At 47.8% G+C, this 25312-nt stretch overlaps 1 protein-coding gene across 1 annotated transcript; it reads right to left on the bottom strand.

Annotated features, from left to right (window-relative positions):
- Window positions 1–1213: 1213 nt before the first annotated feature.
- On the bottom strand, window positions 1214–23413 carry FFAR4 (free fatty acid receptor 4). The gene is made up of 3 exons (XM_007963588.3): window positions 22138–23413; window positions 12883–13011; window positions 1214–2198 (listed from the first exon to the last, which is right to left on the bottom strand). The coding sequence occupies exons 1-3, from the start codon at window positions 22702–22704 to the stop codon at window positions 1809–1811; spliced, it is 1086 nt and encodes a 361-aa protein (XP_007961779.3). The 5' UTR covers window positions 22705–23413; the 3' UTR covers window positions 1214–1808.
- Between the last annotated feature and the right edge of the window lie 1899 nt (window positions 23414–25312).

Raw genomic sequence — 25312 nt, 5'->3', positions numbered from 1 at the left:
TCACCTCCAAGGTCCCATCCCCTTGTTCCACTTCAGCAGCTGCCCGACTGGTCTCTATTTTCACTCATGCTCCTCAGAGTCTATTCCCTGCACGGCAGCCAGGGTAATCTTTGCACACATTCATCAGGTCACATCAGTCTCCAGTTGCAAACCTCCAGGGGCTTGGAGCACAGAATAAACTCCTAGGCTGTATGTGATCTAGCTCTGCAATTTCTCTGGCCTCATCTGACAGGCCCCAGCTGGGTACCCCTCATCTCAGCATTAAAGGCAGTGCCTAGTGCAGATGAGGCTCCATCAATAGTCGGTTTACACCACTCTCCCTACAAGCATGTCAGCCTCCTTGCACTAACATCTCTTCTGTGTCCCTTCCCCCTATTCACACAGGTGGCCCTTTCTTGTCGCTTACCTTTTGATCCAAATGTCACTCCTCAGAAAGGTCTTCTTAGGCCCCTCCCCACCTGATCTAAGTTCCCATCACTACCATAGCCCCCGCCCCATTTTCTTCACAGTGCTTATTCACTGTGTGATGCTATGCTATTTATTGATTTGTAGCCAGGCATGGTGGCTCATGCCTGTAATCCCAGCTACTTGGGAGGCTGAGGCGGGAGGACTGCTTGAGCCAAGGCATTTGAGGTTTCAGGGAGCCGTGATTGTGCCATTGCGCTCCAGCCTGGGCCTTGGAGCAAGACCCTCATCTCAAATATATCTATATATCTGTATATAGATATAATTCATTGACTTTTATTTAGTTTTTCTATCCCTGACTTGAAGGTAAGCTCCCTGAGAGAGGGCCATGGCTGTCTGGTTCACCACTGAATTCCCAGCACAAAGAACACTGTCTGCCATGGCTGGTGCTTAAGCGGCATCTCTGCTGGATGGATCAGGAGTAAACCACTCCGTGAACTCACTCGCAAACATTTCAGAGTCATCCTGCTTTCTCTCTGATTTTGTGACACTGATTCTCTTAAAAGGGCCCATGGCATTTTTTATAAATGAAAAAAAAAAAAAAAAAAGTAAGTCACCCTTAACTGTTCCTTGGAAATTCTTCAATTGCTCTTGACATCAGTGAATGATCCTAAAGTCTTGTGAGTCCCAGGTAGGGCACAGGGTGGCTGTGACCCTTCAGAGGAGAAATCTGCATCCTGAATCGGTTCTAAGACTCACTTCAGAAACCACTATGGTGTGGCTTTATATGTAGGAGATGTGATTGCTGAACAGTCATAAATAAATATTTATTAAATTCAATCATATTACAAACACACTAAAAAAGTTCACATTTAAAAGGAACCCATAACAAATCCTTTTTTTTTTTTTTTTAAACGATGGAGTTTCGCTCTTGTTGCCCTGGTTGGAGTGCAGTGGCATGATCTCGGCTCACTGCAACCTCTGCCTGCCAGGTTCAAGCGATTCTCCTGGTTCAGCCTCCCAAGTAGCTGGGATTACAGGTGCCCACCACCACTCCCAGCTAATTTTTTTTTTTATTTTTAGTAGAGATGGGGGGGTCTCAACATGTTGGTCAGGTTGGTCTCGAACTCCTGACCTCATGTGATCCACCCATCTCGGTCTCCCAAAGTGCTGGGATTACAGGCATGAACCATCACACCTGGCCAACAGATCCTTTTATAAAGGGAAAATATTGCAAAACTGGATGATCACCCCTTGATTTGCCCATGCTGTGGATGTGTATTTGCATAGGTTCATTTTCTTAAAGCAGGGTACGCTGATGGAGGGTACTGGAAACGAACTCTGTTTAAAAGCATGCCACAGCTCACCAGGTGTGAGAAACTCTGCCTATAAAGAAAAACTAATTAGCCAGAAATAACTGACAAGTCATTTCTTTTGACAGAGGTGTCTGTTAAAATGGCTCCCTTTTCTGGGAACCAGAAGCAGCAAAAAATTTTCTTCCACTCATTCCTGCACAGTGTCATGTTGTAGAGGATGGGGTTTAGGGCTGAATTAGCAAATGTGAAGGCCACCACCCAGAAGAAGAGGGACGGCCAGATGACCAGGTCTTGCTTGAAGTTCTGGATCAGGATGAGGAGGATGGTGATGATGATGGGGCTCCACATGATGAAGAAGGAGACCATGAGCAGGAAGAGGGTGCGGAACAGCCGGAAGTCCTGCTGGGACACGCGGATCTGGTGGCTCTCCGAGTAGGCCAGGCTTACTGTGAGCCTCTTCCTTGATGCCTTTGTGATCTGTGGAAAACCAAAACAGGACTGGAGCCACAGGTGACTGAGGGTTGTTGGGGGTTTTGAGTTAGGGGCCCAGGAGGTGGAATCTGCTATCCCCAAGGCACTGAGGCTGTGTGCCTCTGGGACTTTGCATGCCCAAGTTTAGAATGTGCGGGAGAAATGGGACCCCTGGCCGGACTCCTGAGAAATAAAGCAGAAAATCACCTACCTCGTAAACAGAGTTATGAGGGGAAGTGAAAAGCCTGAATTGGGTGGTCTAGAAGAGGGACATCCTCCCTGTTATTTTTTTAAAAGAGGTGACTCTTTAATTGTTTGCAAGCACAATGTGCTCAGGGTACAAACTCAAACAATGCTATACTGATGGGGAGCAAATGAAGAACATCAGGTCTCTGGCCTTCTGTGCCCTCCATTTCCACCCTGAGAGGTGACCAACGTAAGTACTTTCCCATATGGCCTTCTGGAAATGCACCACCACCACACACAATATTCCTGGCTGTGGGATTGCAGGCATCTGCTCTTCCGCTGGTACACAGATGGGCCCACACCACACACCACACTCTGGGCCTTGCTCCTTTTTCACCTAGCAATATATCATGGTGCTCGGGCCACATCTGCACAGAGAAGGCACCTTATTCTTGTTATCTTCTATAAATGGTGGTTGCAATTTATCCAGCCCCTATTGAGGAGTATTTTATTTCTTTGGCCTTGTTTGGGGAGGTAGCATCTGAAGTAGCAGTATGCATACTCTTCCCCTCTCTCCCTATATTAGTCCGTTCTCATGCTGCTATAAGGACATACCCAAGACTGGATAATTTATAAAGGAAAGACGTTTAATTGACTAATAGTTCTGCGGGGCTGGGGAGGCCTCAGGAAACTTACAATCATGGCAGAAGGGGAAGCAATTTTGTCCTTTTCCACATGGCGGCAGGAAGGAGAAGAATGAGAACCAAGCGAAGAGGGAAGACCCTTATAAAACCATCAGATTTTGTGCGAACTTACTATCACGAGAGCAGCTTGGGGGAAACCATCCCCATGATTCAATTACCTCCCACCGGGTTCCTCCCGTGACATATGGGGATTATGGGAACTACAATTCCAGATGAGATTTGAGTGGGGACACAGTCAAACCATATTACTCCCCTACAGGTGTTGAGTGGGAGATGGTATACCAGTGTGGCAGACCAGGCAGAAGGGAGCGCTGGACCCCACCCTAGGTTCCTTTCCTTTTGCAGGAGCAGGAGAAAATGGATCCTAGTCTTGCCTACAGGCCCCAGAGTCAGGGGGTAAGGAAGGATGTAGTGATCAGAGGCTGCTCATTTGCTGGAGCAGCTGCTGTCAGGAGCCAACCTGAAAATGAAGCTGAGTGTGTGGGAAGGGTCTTCCCATACCTGGTGGGAGTGGGTGTGGGAAGGGCCCGCCCATGGGTTGGAGTGGGTGCTGCTTGGGAATGATCCCCTCAACAGCAGGGCCTGTTGGCACCACCACCAGACACAGGGAAATCAGAGGCAATGACCAACAGAGGGGGCAACCACTTCATATGGGTAATCATGCAAGTTCCTTGTCTTTGTGGGAGACCAGACCACTGGCAGGGCAGCCCATCCTCCTTCTCTGTCTTCCTCCCAGCTCCAGCACCACAAACTCACATCCTATGCCTCGGGCAGGGGAAGCTTTGAACTGACTGTGAGACTGACATTGTAAATAACCAAAAAGTGACTGGAAAGCTCTGTAAATCAGACACAGGTGTCATTAAAGGTGCCCCTGCCCCAGCAAGACAGAAGAGCTGGTCAGAGCACTGCTGGTGATGTTTGTGGAAAATGACCATTTTATATTTATGTCCCCTGTTGAGAGGTGGCAACTGGGGGAATGAGCCTCCTCATGCATATCCTTGCACACCTAGGTGAGCATATCGGTAGAATAAATTCCTACCAAGTGGAGCTGCTGGGACCTCTAATATTTTGTATTAATGAGCAGCGCTGGCAGTGAAGCAGAGGCATGGCAGGCAACGAAGGCAGCCCTGGTTATGTGGGCTTAGAAGGGGATTCTGGACTCTTCTTTCAGGAGATCCTACAGGTGTCCCCCCCAAGACTCCTGAATCTCAAGACAGGGAGCAATTAGAAGGTAATTAACATCATTCACAGTTCAGGCCAGTTTAACTGCAAGATCAGAATGGCTGAAAATATTCCCGTTAGAATACTTGTAACTAGGCCGGGCATGGTGGCTCATGCCTCGAATCTCAGCACTTTGGGAGGCCGAGGCAGGCAGATCACCTGAGGTCAGGGGTTCAAGACAACCCTGGCAACATGGTGAAACCCTGTCTCTACTACAAATACCAAAAAATGAGCTGGGCGTGGTGGTGGGCGCCTGTAATCCCAACTACTCAGGAGGCTGAAGCATGAGAATTGCTTGAACCCAGGAGGTGGAGGTTGCAGTGAGTCGAGATTGCGCCACTGCACTCCAGCGCGGGTGACAGAGTGAGGCCCTGTCTCAAAAAAAAACAAAAAACAAAAAACAAAAAAAAACCTTGTAACTAGCTAATTAAAGGATAGTTGTTTGTTTTATGGTTCAATGTGGCTGCTTGCTCTGTGCAGGAGTTTAGGTCCACTTGTTGATGGTGGAGACCAGGGCAACAGATGCTGAGTGAACAGCCTCACAGTCATACGGACCTCTAGCCTTACTGAGGGCTTCCATGTGACCGGCACTGTGCCGCACATTTAATTCTCAATCGTCACATTTAATCTTCACACCTACTCTTTAGATTTGCACTATCATTGTTCCCACTTCCCAGATGAGGAAATTGAATTTCAAGAAATTTAAGAAGCGTGTGGAAGGTCACTCCACTGATAATACAGGGTCAGAGCCCCCATCTCTGAAAATCTAGCTGAGTGGGATTAAATATGAGACAAATCACAAAAGGCTCAAAAGGGATGGCCACACTATTCAGCTCTCCCCTCCCTTCGATGGCTCTGCAGGGGGAAGGTTGCTCAGGAGACACAGGGCACCACCTCGGGCTCAAATGCTGGAGACTGTATTGGCACATCCAAGTCTGGAAATCACTATGTAGAATCAAAGTTAGAACTTGTGTTCAGGTGAAACCTGGTTAATCTCAGGAACCTGCCTTGGCTGTCAGATCTAGGAGAATCTCAGCTGGGCAGGGTGTCAGGTGGGCGGGCTGCGGAGGAGCTGGCACCGCCTCTGAGTAGGGGTGTCGCTCGAGGCCTAAGCACAGGCTGGGGGCCCACAAGGGCTGATTCTGACGGCAACTTTGTCCCTCTTGCTACTCACACCATCCTAAGAAGGGCAACGATGTACCCAGGGTCCCTGGTGTAGCGTCACAAAAATACTTTTTGATGAGTGATGTTGATGAAGGCTCACATTTATGGAGCACCTACTATGTGCCAGGCCCTTACCTATCACTTAGTTTACCTTTTTAAATTCTCCCAACAATTCTGTGACATATGTGCTGTGATGATCCCCATTTTACAAATGAGGAAGCTGAGGCTCAAAGAGCTTACAAAACTTGCCCAGCAGTACTCAGCTAAGAAGTTGCAGAGGTGGACTGCCAACTTGGCAGCCTGATGCCAGCCCATTCTCTTTATCATAAACTAGTTCTTTCCCAGTCTCTACTATCTCCGCCTGTGGGAATCCTTCTGCCCAGCCTTTAACTCCAAACGCTAATGCCAGGAACTCTGAGAAGGATTCGTGTTTCATCTCCCGCCTGGCATCCTGCAGCATTTTGTTTCAGGCACTCATGTGACACTTGCCACATACACTATGTGGTAGATGTCCAGGCGTCCTTCTTACCTCTGACCCGAATACGGTTTGGATCTGTGTCCCTACCCAAATCTTATCTTGAATTGTAATTCCCGTAATCCCCACATGTGGAGGGAGGGACCAGGTGAGAGGTGTTAGGATCATGGGGGCAGTTTCCCCCACGCTGTTCTTGTGATAGTGAATGAGTTCTCATGAGATCTGATGGTTTTATAAGAGTTTTCCCTGCTCCTGCTCACTCTCTTCTCTCTCCTGCCATCATGCAAAGAAGGTCCTTGCTTCCCCTTCTGCCATGATTGCAAGTTTCCTGAGGCCTCCCCAGCCATGTGGAACTGAATCAACTAAAGCTGTAAATTTTCTGTATGAATTACCCAGTCTCAGGCAGTTCTTTAAAGCAGTGTGAGAATAGACTAACACAGACCCCCACCCGACTGCTGGTTCCTTAGGGGATGGGAGCTGAAGCAAGGCATGCCTGTGTCTTCTGCGGCCCAGAGCCCTAGCAGGGGCCTGACAATGGCTGTGGGTGACAGACAAACAAACTGGGCTGACTCATGGGCCAAGTGCAAAAGTGGATGGGTTGTTTTTTTATTATTTATTTATTTATTTATTTATTTTTGAGACGGAGTTTCATTCTTGTTACCCAGGCTGGAAAGCAATGGTGGGATCTCGGCTCACTGCAACCTCCGCCTCCCAGTTCAAGCGATTCTCCTGCTTCAGCCTCCCGAGTAGCTGCGATTACAGGCATGCACCACCACACCCTGCTAATTTTGTATTTTTAGTAGAGATGGAGTTTCTCCATGTTGGTCAGGCTGGTCTTGACCTCCCGACCTCAGGTGATTCACCTGCCTCGGCCACCCAAAGTGCTGGAGTTACAGGTGTGAGCCACCGCGCCCAGCCTGGATCTTTTTTAGCACTGGCAGATGCTACTGTCTCCTTCTCTCCATAGTTCCCACCGCTGGTAGGGGGTGAGGAAGAAAATGGGGCTCTATAACCAAATGTGGCTCCTCTCCTCCTCCTCTCCCCATGCTAGATGTCAAGGATAGTTAACATTGATCCAGGATTGCAAATGTCTCCTGCACTGGGCAGAAAGCTTGATGTGCTTTTGGATTAAACGAAATGCTCAATTAACTTTCAAGGATTAATCCTAATCCTCAGAACAAGCCTCCTGGATAGGTTCTGTGGTTGCCGCCATTTTGGAACTCAGAGGCCTTGAGAAGGGAATTGACTTGCTCGCGGCCTCACGGTGAAGTCGGGGAGTGTACCCCATGCCAGGTGCCAGTGCTCTTCTCCGCTGAGGCACAGCACCTCAGCAGAGGTGGACAGCTTCTGGGGAATGTGGTCCACGGCCACTGGGTACATGATGAAATGCAAACGCTGGGGGCCCCTTCAGACATTCGGGTTGTGTGGGGCTGGGTGGGGCCCAGAAATCTGCAAGTTTCCTAAACTCCCCAGGTGATTCTTGCCCACGAAAGTGTTGCAGCTGCTCATCTAGGACAACAGGCTCCGTCTCAAGCTCCCCCCAGTCCTTTGAAGAGAGACCTTTTTGAGACTCACTGCCTCCACACTCACATGAGCTTCTGAAGACGGTGGGGGAGCCTCCACCCCACCTCACACCCTTCTGCTACCCCATGCCAGCAGACCACTGCTGCCAACATGTGGGGATGGGTAGAGGGTGTTCCTACTGACAACATTGGGCCCCTGAAGGTTGAGTCTCCTCTGGGGGCTGCTTGGTCAATCAACAGCCTCCCATTTAGAATCACTGGACGGAAGATTCCATCTTTCCAGAGATTCCACCTCCCTTTTCATGACCAGCATGCAGGCCCCCAAAGCTGGGGAGTGCAGGCCAGGTGTGGAGAAAGGGCTTTGTGTTCACTGTCTAATGCCTCGTGTTCTCCAGAAACAGATTTTGTTTCTCAGTTAAGCCCTGAGACAGGCTGAGGGTTTTCCATCTGCAAGCCACAGACTCACTTATTCGACAAATATTTATAAGCTCCAGCTATGTGCTAAGCACTCATAGGTGCTGGACACACAGCAATAAGCAAGGCAGCTCCGCCCACGCTGCTCTTCCATTCTGGTGCCTATGTGGGCAATGAGAGGGGGATCAATAAACATCTACTGTTACAAAAGGGTAGAGGCATCTCAGTTGCCATGGCAACAGTTGCTGGGCGATGACGTCAAGCAAGCCCCAAACAGTGGTTACAACCTGATCTAAAGGCACTTAGGAGTTGCTGGGAGGTTATTCCCTTGGGAAAACTGTTGATTGGAAAAAATCACTGAAGATGTATGGCATGTCCGAGTAACAAGGAAAGAGGAAGCAGGGAGGGCAGAAGGGTGAATAAGGCCACTGCCTCAAGCACATGAAGCAGCCCCTGAAGGGTGGGCAGTAGGGAAAGAGCCAGGGCGAAGCCTGCTTTGAATTCTTGCCCAGGTCAGAACCAGGAAGGAGGGTGGAGACTTTAGAGCAGGGTTTCCAAAAAGGCATTCCATGGAGCACCAGCGCAGACAGATGCTCTGTGGAGAAAAGGGGGTTCTGTAGTCACGTTTAGCAATGATACCTATTCTATTACTGTGTGGGAGATCCTCAAAGTATATTGGCATAATAAACATTCTACGAAGTCCTGCAGCAAAGAATCCCATCTAGCCTATCCCAGCATTTCCCAAACCCTTTCTAACACCTAACATTCCTATGGCACTCTACAGAACATTCTAGAAGACATACTGCTTTAGAGCAATAGAAGACCAGGGTGATGTGAAAAAGAGACACTTCTCAAGCCTGGAGATGAGACCTGGGTTACAGGGGATAGTGACAGGTGAGAAGTGGGACTGGAAGGGCTGTAGTTATGTATCCCATGGCTTGAAACAATTTGTGAATTGTCTGTTATTATGCCTAATTAACATTGATGTTCAATTCATTTTACAGAGTTATGTAAAACCAAGCTTCACAGAAAAAGCTTGTACAGAAAAGCTGACTCAGTAGTTAAGTGTATCTTCACAGAGGAGGAGCTGCAAACTGAGGCCCTGCCCAGACACTCCATCCACCTGGTATAGCTTGCCTGCTTCCAAGTTATCAGCCTGGCAAACTCATGGTACGAAGCGAGGACAAATGTCATAGTCCTCCTGGGAAATGGGCAACAGTGAATTTTGCTAATAAGGTGGAAAGTAATTTTTAAGTGATATTTGGATTAAAATTGTGATTTTTAAAACATTATTATATCTGCTCTTTCATTGTATTGTGTTAATCCACTGAGGCATATTTGGCTCCTACAGAAACTGAGGATCACATTACTTAAGTGACTTGCGCAAGGTCACACAGTGATACAGCCTAGATTAGAACTCCTGTCTTAGGACTCTCTGTTCAGTGATTTTCCCACTGTCCAAGAAGAGACTACCCTATAGACCCTTTCAATGTGATCCAAGGCTTATGTCTCATTCATTCAACAAATATTTATTGAGCACCTACAATGAATGAGTCAGGCTCTGATCTAGGCATAGGAATATAGCAGTGAACGAACCAAAACCTCTGCTCTCATGGAGCTTGCATTGTAGTGGGCAAGACAGATGACTGTCATAAATGGAATATGACAGGTGTAGTAAGTGTTTGAAGAGAAATAAATCAGGATAAGGAATTGGAGATTGATGGGGAGACTTTCTGGTGAAGAGCTTTTTGAGTAAAGACTAAATGAAGTGGGGAAGTGGCCCATGCAGAAATCTGGAGAAGAGAGATCCAGGAGAACAAGTGGCAGGTGCAAAGGCCCTGGGACAGAAGTGCACAGTACAGCCTCAAGGTCAATGTGGTGAGGGTGAAATATGAAGGTGAGAAAGGCAGCAGGGCCAGACCACACAGGGCATTAAGGTGAGGATGGTGATAGAATGTAAATTATATATTTGACCTGTTACTCTGTCACTCAGAGTGCCCTTTCACCGCACTGTGAGTCATGACAGCTCTTGCATCCAGGAACTGTTCTGAGGTCTGTGATGGGGAGAAGTGAAGCTTGGCTGTGGGTTTAGACATAAGGTGCTTCAAGAGTAAACTGCTGTTTAGAGGTGGGTTGCTAAGAGGACACCTGCCCCAACTCCTCAGGTCTCATAGAATTTTTCCAGGTAGACCGTGGCCTTGAGAAAAAGATGGGGGTGGGTGGAAAATCATTCCTCCCTCAGCAGGCAGCTGAGAAGCGTGAGGTACGAGTGAAAAGGGGCAGACCACAGCCCTCTTGGCCCCTAAGGAACTCAGGAGTGAGACCTCCAGGAAGGAGATCAAATGCTGCCGCCCCTTCCAGCCAGCCCTGCTCTAGCGTCAATTCCTTGTTCCTGATGTGCTCCAAATCTGGGCTGTTGTTTATTCTCTTGCAAATCTTAGCAGCACCTTTTCCCAGCATGCTCTGAGACAAGGGTGGGAAGAGCAGCCTTGCCTAACAAATCACGACCGTCATAATTTATTCATCGCCAGCGACAGGCAGGCATGGCCCTCTCTGTCCCATCAGTAGCATCTCCTATATGCCTTATGACACCTCTACACTGCTGGCATTATGTTTGCTATTTTGCAGATGAGGAAACTGAGACCCAGGGATGGTAACTAACCTGGCCAAGGCCACACAGCAAGTAAGTGGCAGATTCAAGACTCAAACCCAGATTGTTAAAATAACACTGTCAAGTCTCTTTGTCTGTCTTCATGGCCTTTTGCTTTTTTTTTTTTCCTTTTGAGACAGAGTCTCACTTTGTTGCCCAGACTGGAGTGCAGTGGTGCAATCTCGGCTCACTGCAACCTCCTCCTCCTGGGTTCAAGCGATTCTCCTGCCTCAGCCTCCACAGTAGCTGGGATTACAGGCGCCCACAATTATGCCAGGCTGACTTTTGCATTATTAGTAGAGACAGGCTTTCACCATGTTGGCAAGGCTGGCCTTGAACTCCTGACCCCAGGTGATCCGCTGACCTCGGCCTCCCAAAGTGCTGGGATTACAGGCATGAGCCACCACACCTGGCCTGCTCTTCCTTCTTATACCCCTTATTCGTCCCTTATGTTTGTGTAGCATTTAACAGTTTGCAAAGTGTTTGCAAAGTCTCAGTATCTTCCACCTTGTGTTCAGTTTCTCTGCTTTCAATATCAGCACCCTTGTTTGTCTCCTCCCTCTTCCCCTTCTATGTCTAAGGTCCTTCTGGATAGAGCATGTGTCTTGCTCGGTTTTAGCCCAAATCCTTTCCCCCAAGCACTGTGCACAGGGCAGGCCCTTAACACGTGTCTGAGGAATTAATGCATTGGGACTCTAGGGTCAGACTGCCTGAATTTAAATCCTGATTGCCACTTACAAGCTGTGTTACCTTGGGTAACTTAAGTTACTTAACCTCCCTGTGCCTGGGTTTCTTCATCTGTTATTCTTATCAGAATTAAAGAGTTAGTTCCTGGCATAGGATCAACACTATGTAAATATTTGTTAAATAAGTTCTACATTTATCTTCCTTTTTCTCTCACAAAGTTCTACATTTATCTTCTTTTTTCTCTCATTTTAACTTAATGATAATAGCTAACACTTATATAGCACTATCATATGCCTGGTCCCATCGCAAGCACTGTCCAGACCTTAACTCCAGGCCTGAATCTGCCTCCTGCACTTGACACCAGGCTGGGTGTCACTTAGTGGTCATTGGGTGGGCAAGAGTCTCATGAGTGACATGGAGGGGCCATCTCCCACAGGACCCAGGGATTAGCAGACCTGGATGGAGGTTGGCCTGGCTATGGGTTCTGAGCATCTAAGAAGGTTACAGACCCTCAGCTGCAAAGAAAGGGCCATAAAAGTGACCAGACGGTGAGCAGGCCCTACAGGGCACTGCTTCAATGTGCCTACTTGCCAGATGACCCACACATGAGACACTGTAAAACCAAGATTCAACAACTATAAACCTCCACGAGGGTTCAAGGGCTTTGCAGTAAACCTTCTAAAATGGGCATAAACATGAATGCACCCATGCTGTTTGCCTGGGCAGGCAACTTACTCACAAATGGGCTGCCTTAAGAGATATAAAACAGGCTGACTCGTCCTTTTTATGTCCCTGTACATATTTGTTTTGAAGGTAGAGATCATTTCCTGTTTCAGTGCACATTTGAAATGGACATTCCCTGAGGGTGGGTGGAGTAGCGACTGAGAGATAATAGGAGGGACTTCTGGTAATATTCCGTTTCTTGACCTGGGAGCTGCTTTCATGAATGCACTCAGTTAGAGCCTATACCTATGCTCAGTGTGCTTTTTATATATGTGTATAATACTTCAATAAAATGTTTTAAAATGTATGCATTCTCCAGTATTGCAGTGTTTGCGATGGGGAAACAATGGACACAGCCCAAAAGACCATAAAATAAATGAAGTCACATCTGTAGCCACTAAAAATAATGAGCTAGAGATATAGGAATGATGTAGAAAGATGTTAAGATATAATGTTAAGTGAAAAAAAGGAGTTACAGAGCAGAGAGTATTATCTCATATCTGAAAAGAACATTGAACAGTATCAGATAACCATTTGACCATTTGAACCTGCAATTTCATGTGGTTCATCAAATACACACACAGTATACATGACACATACATAAGCTTGTAAGAAAAATAACCTGAAAAAATACATCTTGAGTTGTTAAGAAGGTAGAGCAAGTTTTCAGTTTCTGTGTTATTTACATTTATGTGTCTCTTTCATTTTAATTTAATTTTTTGTAATGACCTGGTATTACTTTAGTGATGAGCAAAAACATAATCACAAAGATATAACTTTAAAAAAAAAAACACCCTCTCCTTCCTCAGTGCTGTAGACCTGGGCAGTGAATCAAGATTGAGTGTGAACTCTTAGGTGTTCTCCGATCCCAAATTCTAAGATTCCAGCAGAAATAACCCCAAGTCTGAGTGAAGTTCAGTGGTAGCACTTGAAACAAACATACCTGTAAAATTTTGGAGTAACTGATCACAATGACCAGTCCTGGCACCAAGAAGTTCAAAGTAACAAAAGACACGTCCCACGAGATCTCTCCAGCAATGGTGGGCCAAATCAGTGTGCAAATCGAAATTTCCTGGTTACAAAAAGGAAAAGAACATCATGTAAATGCTGGCTTCTTACTGGCCTCTGGCTCAGTCTTACTGAGGGTTTCCTGACACGTGGTTGCATTTCCCAGTTACACAACTAGCATGACACTGAACCCCAGAATCCCTCCCACTGCCCACCACAATTCACTTACAAAGCACTTGCCCCTGACCCTCAGAATAGCCACGATTGTGTTTCCCGTTCTCCAGGGACAGCAGCTGAGCCTCAGGCTTACAGGGTGCTAAGAGTTAGAGTCGGTTCCCAGGTGTGGTCTTTCTATTTCCCCGGGCTGACATGCAAAGGGCTTTTGAGCCTTCTCTTCCAAGCCTGCCATTTTACAACAAAGAAAACTGACCCCTGAAAGGTTACAGAGATTGGAAAGGACATGCTACATAACAAACACATTGAAACAGGAACTAGGTTTCCCTGTAATCATACTGTGTAAGCCGAAGGCCACAGGGTCTGTGCTAAAGCATTAAGTGTTCACGCTGAGGGTGCTCAGGTGTCTAAAGTGTGTCGAGCTGCGTCAACCTGGCTGTCTAGAGCCCCAAGGCAAAGATCAGCCTCCACTCACAGTTCAAGATGTAAAACCAATGGAATATGGCAGAAGAGTGTGAAGGTTCGTGATCTTGCTGCTATCACTAGGTTGTATTGATTCAAATGTTTAACACTAACTGTGAGAACTGAAACATATGGAGACCTTACTGAATAGTTACAAATAGTTTCTGCAACAATTTCATCCAATGAATAAATAGGCCAATGAAAACAGACATATATCTGTGTGTGTGTGTGTGTGTGTGTGTACTAACTCCCCACATATAAAATTCCTATGCCCAATTGACTACAGAAACAAAACTGTTTAGAAAACAAGTGGCCCTAACACATGCATATAGAAGAGATTTTTAAGAGCACATGCTGTGTAAAAAGACCACGTTACTGATTTTGAAGGGCCAAGGCATCTTAACCAATGTCTAGGAGTAGCATTAGCATCCGAAATACCGTTCATTCATTCATTCACTTGACCAATATTCATTGAATGCTCTACTAGGCCAAAAGCAGAGAATTTTTAACAGTGCATCAAGACGGGGCTGGTGTGAACACATGGTAGGGGGAAGTTTATTAAAGCTTCACACATTTCGGTAATTGGAAAGAAACCTGCTTTTTTTTTTTTTTTTTTTTTTTTTTTTGAGACAGAGTCTCGCTTTGTTGCCAGTCTGGAGGTCTAGAGTGCAGTGGCGTGATCTCGGCTCACTGCAACCTCCGCCTCCCGGTTCAAGTGATTCTCCTGCCTCGCCTCAGCCTCCCAAGTAGCTGGGACCACAGGCGTGCACCACCATGACCAGCTAATTTTTTTTTTGTATTTTTTAGTAGACAAGGGGTTTCACCATGTTAGCCAGAATGATCTCGATTTCTGACCTTGTGATCTACCTGTCTTGGCCCCCCAAAGTGCTGTGATTACAGGTGTGAGCCACCACACCCGGCCAGAAACCTGTTTCTTTCAAGGATCTTCTGATCACTGGCAGTGAGGCTACCACTGCTTTCTAGAACACTCACACCACCCTCTTTTGTACTCAGGCTTCTGCCCACTATGGACCCCTCGTTCCAAGACAGCAGTATGAGCAGATACACTAAAGCACCAATCAGAAGAAATGGATTCCAGCCCTGAATGTGACTTGGTCTCTAATTCCTGTTCCTGCGATGGAAAAATTTTAAGGGACAGTAGAAAAACAGAGGACGCCCAGAAGCTTTTCTTAAGACCCCCAACTCTTTCCAAAAGCCTCTTCCAGAATGTCTGCCAAAATCTCTCCAGGGTTAGCAAGACTTTTGTGGAGGATATAATGATAGAGCAAGGTGTTCTCTCTACAGTAGGAATGAAAGAAAAAAGGCAGGTCCCTAAACCATGTGCTTCTCTGATCCCGGTGTGTTGAAGAGAATGTATATGTGTGAATGAGTATATGGCCATCCAACACACACACTCTTTTGCACATACACTCACATGCTTGTATGCACAGAAAAAAACATGGACGGATACAATCCAGAAAGTGAAGTGTCTATTTCTAGGCGGGACTCTCAAATTGTTTTTATTCTTGTGGCTTATCTGAATTTCCTAATTTTCCGTGATGTGCCCGTATTACTTTTATAAAAGAAAAAAGTTGATTTATAAGTGAAATGATGATCAAACATGAAACACAGACCACCATGATAGTTCTGCCAACTTGACCAGCTATTTTTCTACAGAGACAATGAACCTGTCCCAGGAAGCTCCCAAATTCCGTGACTTTAATAAAACGTTCTCTCACCTTTTGATTTGTGGCTGTTGCTCAGGGCAGGAAGTGTGATAAGGAAGTAAGATAAGAACTCTGCCCAACACCCTTACACATGGACTGAGAGGCAGTGCAACTGACTTGGGGGCCTAAATGATGGATTGGTATGTTCTTTAGAAGGTTTTATATGGTATTGTTGACTAAATGCACTGTCTGGTCTCATTAAAAAATAAAATAACAGGTGCCATGCCCACAGAGATCCAAGTTGGTGTCATAAGTTGGTTTCTGTGGGAAAATCCATTTGGTTTAAGTCGTTTTGATTCTAGATATTCTCCCGCAGGCTGTGACATGTAGAGGAGTTAGGCAGTATGTCAAGTCTGTAAGGTAGGGGTGTGAGTCTTATCATATTCTCTGTACTTTTTCTGCACATGTGAAATGTCTCCTGATTTTAAAAAGGGAACTTGGAAAACAAAAGTGGCAGGTCTGCCTTGTTACTGAGTTACAGAAGCGGAATTGGCAGAGTCAACAATAGTCTTCTTTAATTCATTTGCTCAACCACCTGACTCCAGACATGGTGGTTGACCACAGCGAAGCCACGGTGAGGAAGAGCAAGGCGCTGGCCCTATCCTCCAGCAGTGAGGGAGGCAGAGAAGCACTAGGACACTTCAGGACAGGACAAGCAGCTGGAAGTGCCCAGAGAGCTTCAGAGGACCAGAGAGGGCAGAGCCACCTAGGAGGGGCGGTTTCTGCTATGCCTGGAAGGACCGCAGCCAGGGGCATAGGGAGGCCGGAGCTCAGGTGTCAGACCAGAATTCTGGAATGAAATGGGAGGCCACTCACGGTGAAGGGATAAGTGTGACTTGGATCCCCCAAATGTGTTCTGCCTCATCCCAGTCTCCACTTCTCCCTGGCTATCTCACCCATTTCCACGGCTCCTTTTGCAGATAAAGCTCCAATCTACTCTTTTCAGCTCCGTGCTTTCCTGAACCCCCGACTCACCCAGTAGCCATGAGGACATCTCAGCAGGAGGCCTGGACATCTCAGCAGGAGGCCTCACAGGCGCATTAAGCTTTGATGGTCCCATCCCCAAATGGTTCCACCTGATTCCCACACTTCCCGAATCAGGGCACAGGGCCGCCATTCTCCAAGCTGCCAGAAACCGTAGCACTGGCCTTCTGCCCACCTCCTCCTCCCCACTCAGAAGGAATCTCTAAGTTCCTCCCTCATCGCCACTGACTCACCCACCTATCGCATTTTCACTGACCTGCCCCCAACCCTTACCATCACCACTAAGTTCAAACTTCCTACCAGGACAACTCTGGCCCTTCTCCCTCTCCTCTGCCAACCCTTCTAGCACTGTCTTTTGCCCCCACTGAACCCCACGCTGTACACATGCGTGGTGGAGAACCCCTTGCAAGTTTCAGAACAGCACTCACTGTTCCTTTGGCCTCCATGTGGACTCTCCTCTGTCTATAAAGCCCTCCTGGTCTCCATCCCCTTGCCTGACTTACTTCCTCTCATCTTCACACTCACTGGGGACACCATCGTCTCCCAATAGCTTCCTGGACTCCCCACACCCAGCAGAGACCCTTCCACAGCTCTCCACAGCTTGTGCGATCATCCCCTTCCCTGTCTGGAGCCCCCGCTGAAGTGTGTTACTAAGGGTGGGGACCAAGCCTGCCTTTTTCCAGCCAGCATCCCAGCACCTAGAATTCCGACTAATACATATTAGGTGTTCAGGACAAAATTGCCAAACGAGATTTTCTAAGGAGACTCTCCGTGTGGATGGTGACATCTGTCCACAGGCACCGGAAATGCTGACCCTCCCCACATTGGCTGACTTACTTGCAAACACTGCCTATTTGCAGATCAGTTCCAGCTGTTTGTTCCAGCTGTTTGCCTATCAATCCCTCTGATGATTCTTCCTGCAGTACCTCTGGAACCCTTGATAAATCCTTGTTCCTATGCCTTACCTCTGCCATCAACATGGAAGACTTCAAGATCATTTTAAGAACCTAGGAGTCCTAGTTGGATATTTCCTCTTCTATCAGCTACCCAGCAAAAAAGAGAGAAAATATCAATGCAGGCCAGGCGCGGTTGCTCAAGCCTGTAATCCCAGCACTTTGGGAGGCCAAGACAGGCGGATCACGAGGTCAGGAGATCGAGACCATCCTGGCTAACATGGTGAAACCCCATCTCTACTAAAAAATACAAAAAACTAGCCAGGCGAGGTGGCGGGTGCCTGTAGTCCCAGCTACTCGGGAGGCTGAGGCAGGAGAATGGCGTAAACCTGGGAGGTGGAGCTTGCAGTGAGCTGAGATCCGGCCACTGCACTCCAGCCTGGGCGACTGAGTGAGACTCCGTCTCAAAAAAAAAAAAAAAAAAGAAAAGAAAATATCAATGCAACAGATGCTTCCTTTCTTATATTTTAAAAGTATTCTCTAATCGTAACAAGGCAAGCAACCCGTGTTTGTTTCCTCAGACAATCCACACTCGGCAGAGACACGTGAACGTTCACATGACTAGCCTGGTATTAAATTAGGGTAGGGTGGGGCAGTGGGATCAAGTGCCCCAAGGAAGTATAAACCCAAGGGTGATGGCATCCAGAGGGACCCAAAACAGTGGGGCTACATTCTGGTTCCATCTTTTGCCATTCTGTGACTTTAGAGATTTCCTCTTTCAGAATAAACAGAAGAATATCGGGTGGAGTGACTGTGAGGACCACATTAGGCCAGAATCTAGGACCATCTGTGTGCTTCTCCTTGAAGAGAAGGAGGCGGATTTACGTGATTTGTGGCAGGGGCAAGAGGGGAAGGGTGCTCAGTAAATGTTTGCAGAATGAATGGGCAGCACATTCTGGCCAGGATAGACGGTCTTCTCCACCTGCCGATGTGGGTCACCACCCAGCCAGGGCCACAGCACACACAGGCTGGAATCCTGTTGAAGCAGAGTGAGCTGACCTGGCTGAGATGTCAATGTTGCTAGGATGTTGACACCCTCTTAAAATGGCAGTCTGTTATTTTACAGCAATCAGAAGAATTATACTGTTTGAAGAATGTTTAAAACGTTTATGCTCAAAGATAAGGAAACTAATAATGGCTAGCAATTCTTATGCGCTTAACTGTGTATGCACCAGGTGTTGGTCCATTTACTGAATATGAGTGCCCATGACGATCCAGTAAGGTTGGTTGATACTATAATTATGCCCATTTTGCAGAAGAGGAAAGTGAGGTACTAAGAGGTTAGACAGCTTGGATTCTGTCACAAAGCTCCCAAATGGCAGAGATGGGATTTAAACAGAACGTTTGACTCCAAAGCCCACTCCAAATACCACGTTGTCTCACATTTCTAGGATGTTTATCCCCTCATCTTCTCTTCAGGGCAGTTTTAGAGTCTGATTACCATGAACTACTGGGCACCCATAGCCCACATGAACGAGAGATTGAGTTTCTGTTTCAAGAGGGCTCTCAGGTCGGAGAAGCTCTAAGGGGCAGTTTCCTTGGCCAACGCTCCTTGAGGGGAGAGAGCCAGCATCTGCTTAGGCTTGGTTGATTCTCTCAGCGTGTGGTTTGGGTTAGGAAAATATCCCCCATCCAAAACATCCATATTTAGTCTCCAAGTGGGATGGGGCAGGCAGAATCCACAAGCAGAAAGCTGGGAATATGGCGATTGAGAAAACAAGCCTTTGCTAATTTTAAATGTGAGACTCAGTCAGTCTAGACCAGATCCTCCTGTTGCTTTTTTTTTTTTTTTAATGACTACACTCCTCCTTTTTTTTCTCTCATTCTTTTCAACTTATTTCTTCAACTGCTGAACCTATAAAATGGGATGTTTCCTATGTGTTCAGGCAACAACCCTTAAGAAACTGGGGTTTTTCTGTTTGTTGGGTTCCTGGGCAGGTAGGTGCGAAAGTGTGTGTGTGTGTGTGTGTGTGTGTGTGTAAGAGAGAGAGAGAGAGAGATGGGGTGGATGCAGCAGACAGGTAGGAAAGAAGACAAAGAAGATGGAGAGCCAGAAAAGATTGTCCCATTTTTAAAATTTAAAAAAAAAAATTTTTTTTTTTGAGATTGAGTCTTGCTTTGCTAGCCAGGCTGGAATGCAGTGGTACCATCTCAGCTCACTGCAACCTCCACCTTCTGGGTTCAAGCAATGCTCATGCCTCAGCCTCCCTTGTACTTGGGACTACAGGTGCATGCCACCACACCCAGCAAATTTTTGTATTTTTAATAGAGACAGGGTTTCACCACATTGGCCAGGCTTGTCTCCAATTCCTGACCTCAAGTGATCCGCCCGTCTCAGCCTCCCGAAGTGCTGGGATTACAGGTGTGAGCCACCGCGCCCAGGGAATTTTTTTTTTTTTTTAAATTTCAAGCTTTCCCACCTTACTTCTACTAATTTCAGTGAGTAGGGCTCCTGTGGGTAACTAACTCACCTGGCCCCCAGTGCACACCGCAGGTTCATTCTCTCCCAGTGGCTTTGCCCAAATCCCTCTGCAAAGGCTCTTAAAACCAAGGAAGTATTTCAACATCAAAACAAGGGAGGTCTGTGTGCCCGGGCATCACAACACTGACCTCCACGGAAGCACCTTGCAGCGCAACTGTGACCACTCTGGAAGCACCACAGAGGGCTCTACCCACACCCAGATTCCCTAACAGGGGTATAGCACTAAGTGGCCAAGACACGGAAGGCCCTCGCCTATGCCAAGGCCTTCTCACCCAAACAGTCGCCTGTGTCCCTGTCAGCACACAATTTAGTCTGGGCTTTGGCTGGGAAGTGACAAGAGTCTTATTTTTTAATGTCATTTGCCAATTAATTAGGATTATACTTGAAATCATTGAAAAAAGGGAGAGGCACAAAATACACATCAGAAAACTTAAGATACCTTCAAGATACATTCTACCTGGTCTTTCATTCCCTGAACATCATTTTCTCCCGTAAGAAAGAACATGAGGTGAAATACCTCAAGTTCTGTGAGAAATATACAAGTACTATAACTCGTTGAGAGAATAACTTACTAAAAAAATCAAAGAAACTGATGGCAGAAGCCGAGCCCCCACCTGATCCATGCTTTCAGAGGCATCTGTGTGGCCCACCTTGATTCTCAGGTGTGTGTGGGCTAAGAGCAAGCCTGCCCACTAAGCCACAGCCCGTGGTCTGCCTGTAAATGGCACCCACCTGCTCAGCTAATCCTGGCTTCTCTGGGCCCCTCTTGAGTGGACATGGCCACAAGCTTGCATGTTATTTGATCAAGTGCCACAGGCTTAATGGGGCTCCTGCCCGTTAATCATTCAAGGCCACAAACGAACAAACACCTCACAATGTATTTCACACAAGCATTAGAAACAAGTATTTTAAGTTTATGTTAAAAAAAAAAAAAAAAAAAAAAAAAACTGGCACAGGATACAGGAGGCAGACTCCATCCATCCTACCCCAGCCCTCCATAAAGGGCTGTGTGAGAGACAGGTCTGGGAAAACCCCCAGAGAAGCACCATCTCTCTGTTCCAGGCTCTGGAGGGTCACACACCCAGGGGTGTCCCTGGTGGACTGTGTGTATCTCCATCACCCAGCCTTCCCCTGGTGACATGTAATTTCTCCCTCCCTACTCCCCTCTCTGACCACTTAGAAGGTCCCTCTTTGGGACTGTGATTCCTGTTTGTGTCACGATTACTCAGGGCACCCCATACTCACTCCTACGTGGAGAGGGAGCTTAAGGGTAGGGGATTCCGGGCCGGAAAACCAGCGACTCCGGTAGGGAAGGGGAGGTCAAGAACCAGCCACTGGCAGACGCTCCTGGAGGCTGAGCCCCCAGCGCACAGACCCAGGTCCTTTCCCTATCTCTCTCCGCGAGGCACGGAGAACCAAACACACTGGGAAGACAGCCAGACAGCGGCCACTGTTCTCCACCGCGACGCCGCGTCTAAGTCTACTCTCCCGGGTGGATTTCGGCGCACGAACCCTGCAACCACGGGACAAAGCGGCAGAAGAAAAAGACCCGAGCTCGGGATTCCGGACCGCGGGACTCGAGGGGACCCGAGCCAATGTCCTGCACTATCCACAGAACCTTATTGAGATGGTGGTCACTCCCACCCCGCCCCCATGACCTAATAATGGCAACTATGGACCTGCTACGCAAAACAGAACTCGTCGGCCCAGCCTTTGTAATCTACACATTTCAGGCGCCCAGGACACCTTGAAGGTCTAGTGTAATCCTTCCGCTGTGCAGCTGAAAAATACTGAAGACCCCGGAAGGGAATTCCGTCACAAGTCCCCTAAAGACAGCATTGCATCTGGGGTCCCTAGGTCACACGCGCCTGCCCACGCGCTTTCAAAGCAGGACCATAACCCAACCCTGGACAGGAGCCCAACTCCTCCTTGAATTACCGATAAACTTCTGGAAGGAGCCCAACTCCTCCTCGAATTACGGGTAAAATACTCTGGGCAAGTTATTATACACTTCGGTGTGCCTCTGCTTCTCATCTGTGAAATGGGCGTGATAATAACAGTATTGTAACACCTGGCGAGGAATCATGATTCAATACAAAGTGATTGGCCACCCTGCACCCCCAAAGTTCCGTCTCGCTCCTAAACTACTCGTTAATTAACCTCGGAACAGTCATTGCATTTTGCAAGAATTTGGGGGACTCCACTTTCATCATTTAGGAGCGCGTGTGCACAGCGTTGTAGTGAGATTTAAGAGATTAAACTTCACAGAGATGGGCACAAGGTTTGGCACAACGATTAAGTGCAATAAATGGCTATTGTTGTTGATCAGTCTCATCCCAGCTTCCGTCCGGGCCCCGCTTCCCAGCCTGCGCAGGACACCTGCCCGGCACGCACAGAGGGGCGCTCACCTGGTCGGCGCCGGGGAGCCGTTGCGGGACGACTCGGAAGAAGACGCAGAGAGGCAGAGCGGCGACCGCCGAGTAGCCCCAGATGAGCGCCAGCAGCACTGCCCGCGCCCGCCGCCCAGGACCCCTCACGCCGCGCTGCAGGTGCACGATGCACACCATGCGCTCTAGGCTGACCGCGGCCAGCGTGAGGATGGTGACGCTGCCGCTCAGGGTCATCACGTAGAAGAGCAGGTGGCAGGCAACGGGGCCCAGCAGCCATGCCTCGGTCCAGCGCACGGCCAGCACCAGAGGGATCGCACTGATGAAGAGTAGGTCGGCGCAGAAGAGGTTGAGCACCAGGCAGGCAGTCGTGCCGCGGCGTCGTCGGCGCGCCACCAGCACCAGAGCGCACACGTTGCCCAGCAGCGACACTGCAAAGATGAGCGCCAGCACGGTTGTCTCCACTGCGGCCAGCAGTAGCCGGTGGTCGCCCTTGACGTCGGAGAAGAAGGAGAAGCGGGTGCGGTTGGCTTGCTCCAGGCTGCGCAAGGGCGCGTCGCCCGCTGCCCGCGCGCATTCAGGGGACATTCCCGGCGCCTGGCGGCCCGCAACGGTCTGAGAGAGTGCTCATCTGGGAGACTACTGAGTGCCAAGGCGGGGAAAGAGGGAGGGAGGCGGTTGCGAAATCTCACCTCTGGCCCCCTCCCTTCTGAGGAGCGCTAGCGCTGGGTGCAGGGAGCTGCGCCCGGGGCGCGCGGGAACGAGGAAGTGCCCGACAACACTGGCTGCAAACACCACAACTGGGCGGGGAGGTGGAGGCCTAGCCGGAAGCCTCGCGCCCTCTGGCCATTTTAAAGTGTACTCAGAAGCCAGAAAACTCACTCAGCGAATTCCTCGAGCCCCCGCAGGGCCTGCCTAACCTCCTTCATCCTTCAGGGACACTGGATGTGCGAAGCCTTTTGTGAACGGATTTAGCTAAAATTGATTTAAAAGTGTCAGAGCTGGCCTTTGGAGATTATTTTGGCCTGTGTCGTTCAGATTTTACTAAAGAAACTCCATGGGTCTGGAGGTAGATCCTAAAGCAAATTGTAATGAGTCCATATTTTTTGTGGGGGAGAGAGGTAGTGGAGATCTTTTATCACTACTTAATAACAGATCTTTAGGTGGATTATCTACTCCCTCTACCCCAGATTTTTAATCTATAAAATGGGAATAATAATACCTCATTAGGTTATTGTGAGGCTCACCTAGAGTTTGGCACACTTGGCACACAGTAATTACTCATTAAATGTTATCAAATGTTATTGTAACTAAAATGCATATATATTTTGCATTCTGAACAATGACATAAAATGCTTTCTTGTAAAAAGGGTGAGTCCTTCCAAATTTTTTAATAAACTTGCCATCCCGGGAAGACAGATATTTCAACGCCAGATACACACACAAGCTATAAATGTGCCCCAGGTGCCACAGTCTGAGGAGCACTGGGCAGTCCAGTCCTGTTAGAGATAAGGAAACTGAGGCCCAGCCAGAGTGACTTGTCTAAGCTGTCCTCTGGTTAGTAAGGAAAGTCAGTCACCTGTCCCCGTCCCACGTATTTCCATCACACCACTGCAGTCCGGTTTTCTGTAAATGAGGAAGCTGGAGGTGGAAAAGTATGCCTGTGGCCTAAGATCCAGTGGCCACTTCCCCAACCAGCCACCCTCCTACCACCCACACCTTCACCCCGTCTCCCTTCTGCCACATTACCAGGCCTCTCCCAGTTGCCCATTCTGTCTTCTAATTGTCTTTCTTAAGGTTGGATCTTAAGAAATCTAAGTGCTGACTGGGCGCAGTGGCTCATGCCTGAAATCTCAGCACTTTGGGAGACCGAGGCGGGTGGATCACTTGAGGTCAGGAGCTCCAGATCAGCCATGGCCAACATGGTGAAACACTGTCTCTACTAAAAATACAAAAATTAGCTGGGCGTGGTGGTGGGTACTTGTAATCCCAGCTACTTGGGAGGCTGAGGCAGGAGAATTGCTTGAAACCAGGAGGTGGAGGTTGCGGTGAGTCAAGATCACGCCACTGCACTCCAGCCTGGGTGACGGAGCGAGACTGTCTCAAAAAAAGAAAAGAAAAGAAAAGAAACCTAAGTACTTCAGGCTGGTTGCGTCAGTCGCAAGTACTGTCTGGGGAGGGGGTCCGTTTGTGTGTCTGCTTTTCATGGTATCAAACGGGTCTGAGCTGATAATGTGTCTTCTAACCTGAGAAGTAGATGCTCAGCTTGAACACTGACTAGGTTCGAGTTGAAAAACAGAACTGGTTTGCTTCCTGAAACAGTTGAAAAAGGGCAAAAAATTGAAATAAAGGGAATTCAGACAAATGGGGTTTTGGCAATTGTCTGATTAGGGTCAGGGGATATTAGTGTTTGTGTGAGGGAAAGGAAACTATATGTATATGTACGTGTGTGTGTGTGTGTGTGTGTGTGAGAGAGAGAGAGAGAGAGAGAAAGCAAGAGGGAAAACACAGAGAAAGACAGAGAGAGATTGATTACATCACAGGTTGGTGTGATATAGACACAGAGAGGTTTCCCCAGAATGTACAACCAGGGTGGGCTCTCTGCACTCAAAGGCCTTCTCCAACATTAACCTCCTGGGTTCTACCAATGGTGAAATGTTGAGTGCAGAGGCTCATAAACTTTCTGCATTCACAGCACTTTCATGGTACCCCTAGGCTAAAAGAAAAACCAAACAGAAACAGTTTCTTTTTTTAAGTAGCTGGGTTCAAACAACTTAATAAGACTTTGTATCCTAACAACTTAGTAACTATCTTGGAAAATAATAATACATATAAATTGGGGTAAAAATTTTGTTGTTTCATTCTTTTTTGATTTTTATTTTTGAGAGGGAATCTCTGTCACCCATGCTGGAGTGCAGTGGCGCCATCTCAGCTCACTGCAAGCTCCGCCTCCTGCGTTCAAGCGATTCTCCTTCCTCAGCTTCTTGAGTAGCTGAGATTACAGGCGCCCACCTCCACACCCGGCTAATTTTTGTATTTTAGAGTACAGATGGGGTTTCACCATGTTGGTCAGGCTGGTCTCAAACTCCTGATCTCAAATGATCCACCCACCTCAGTCTCCCAAAGTGCTGCGATTACACATATCCGACCTGTTGTTTCATTCTTAAATAACCACAGTAAGGCCAGGTGCAATGGC

The sequence above is a fragment of the Chlorocebus sabaeus genome, chromosome 9 (genome assembly GCF_047675955.1).
Source record: "Chlorocebus sabaeus isolate Y175 chromosome 9, mChlSab1.0.hap1, whole genome shotgun sequence".
In the NCBI taxonomy this organism is placed as follows: domain Eukaryota; kingdom Metazoa; phylum Chordata; class Mammalia; order Primates; family Cercopithecidae; genus Chlorocebus; species Chlorocebus sabaeus.
Note: the sequence above shows the minus strand (reverse complement) of the source record. Positions and strands in the feature narration are given on the sequence as shown.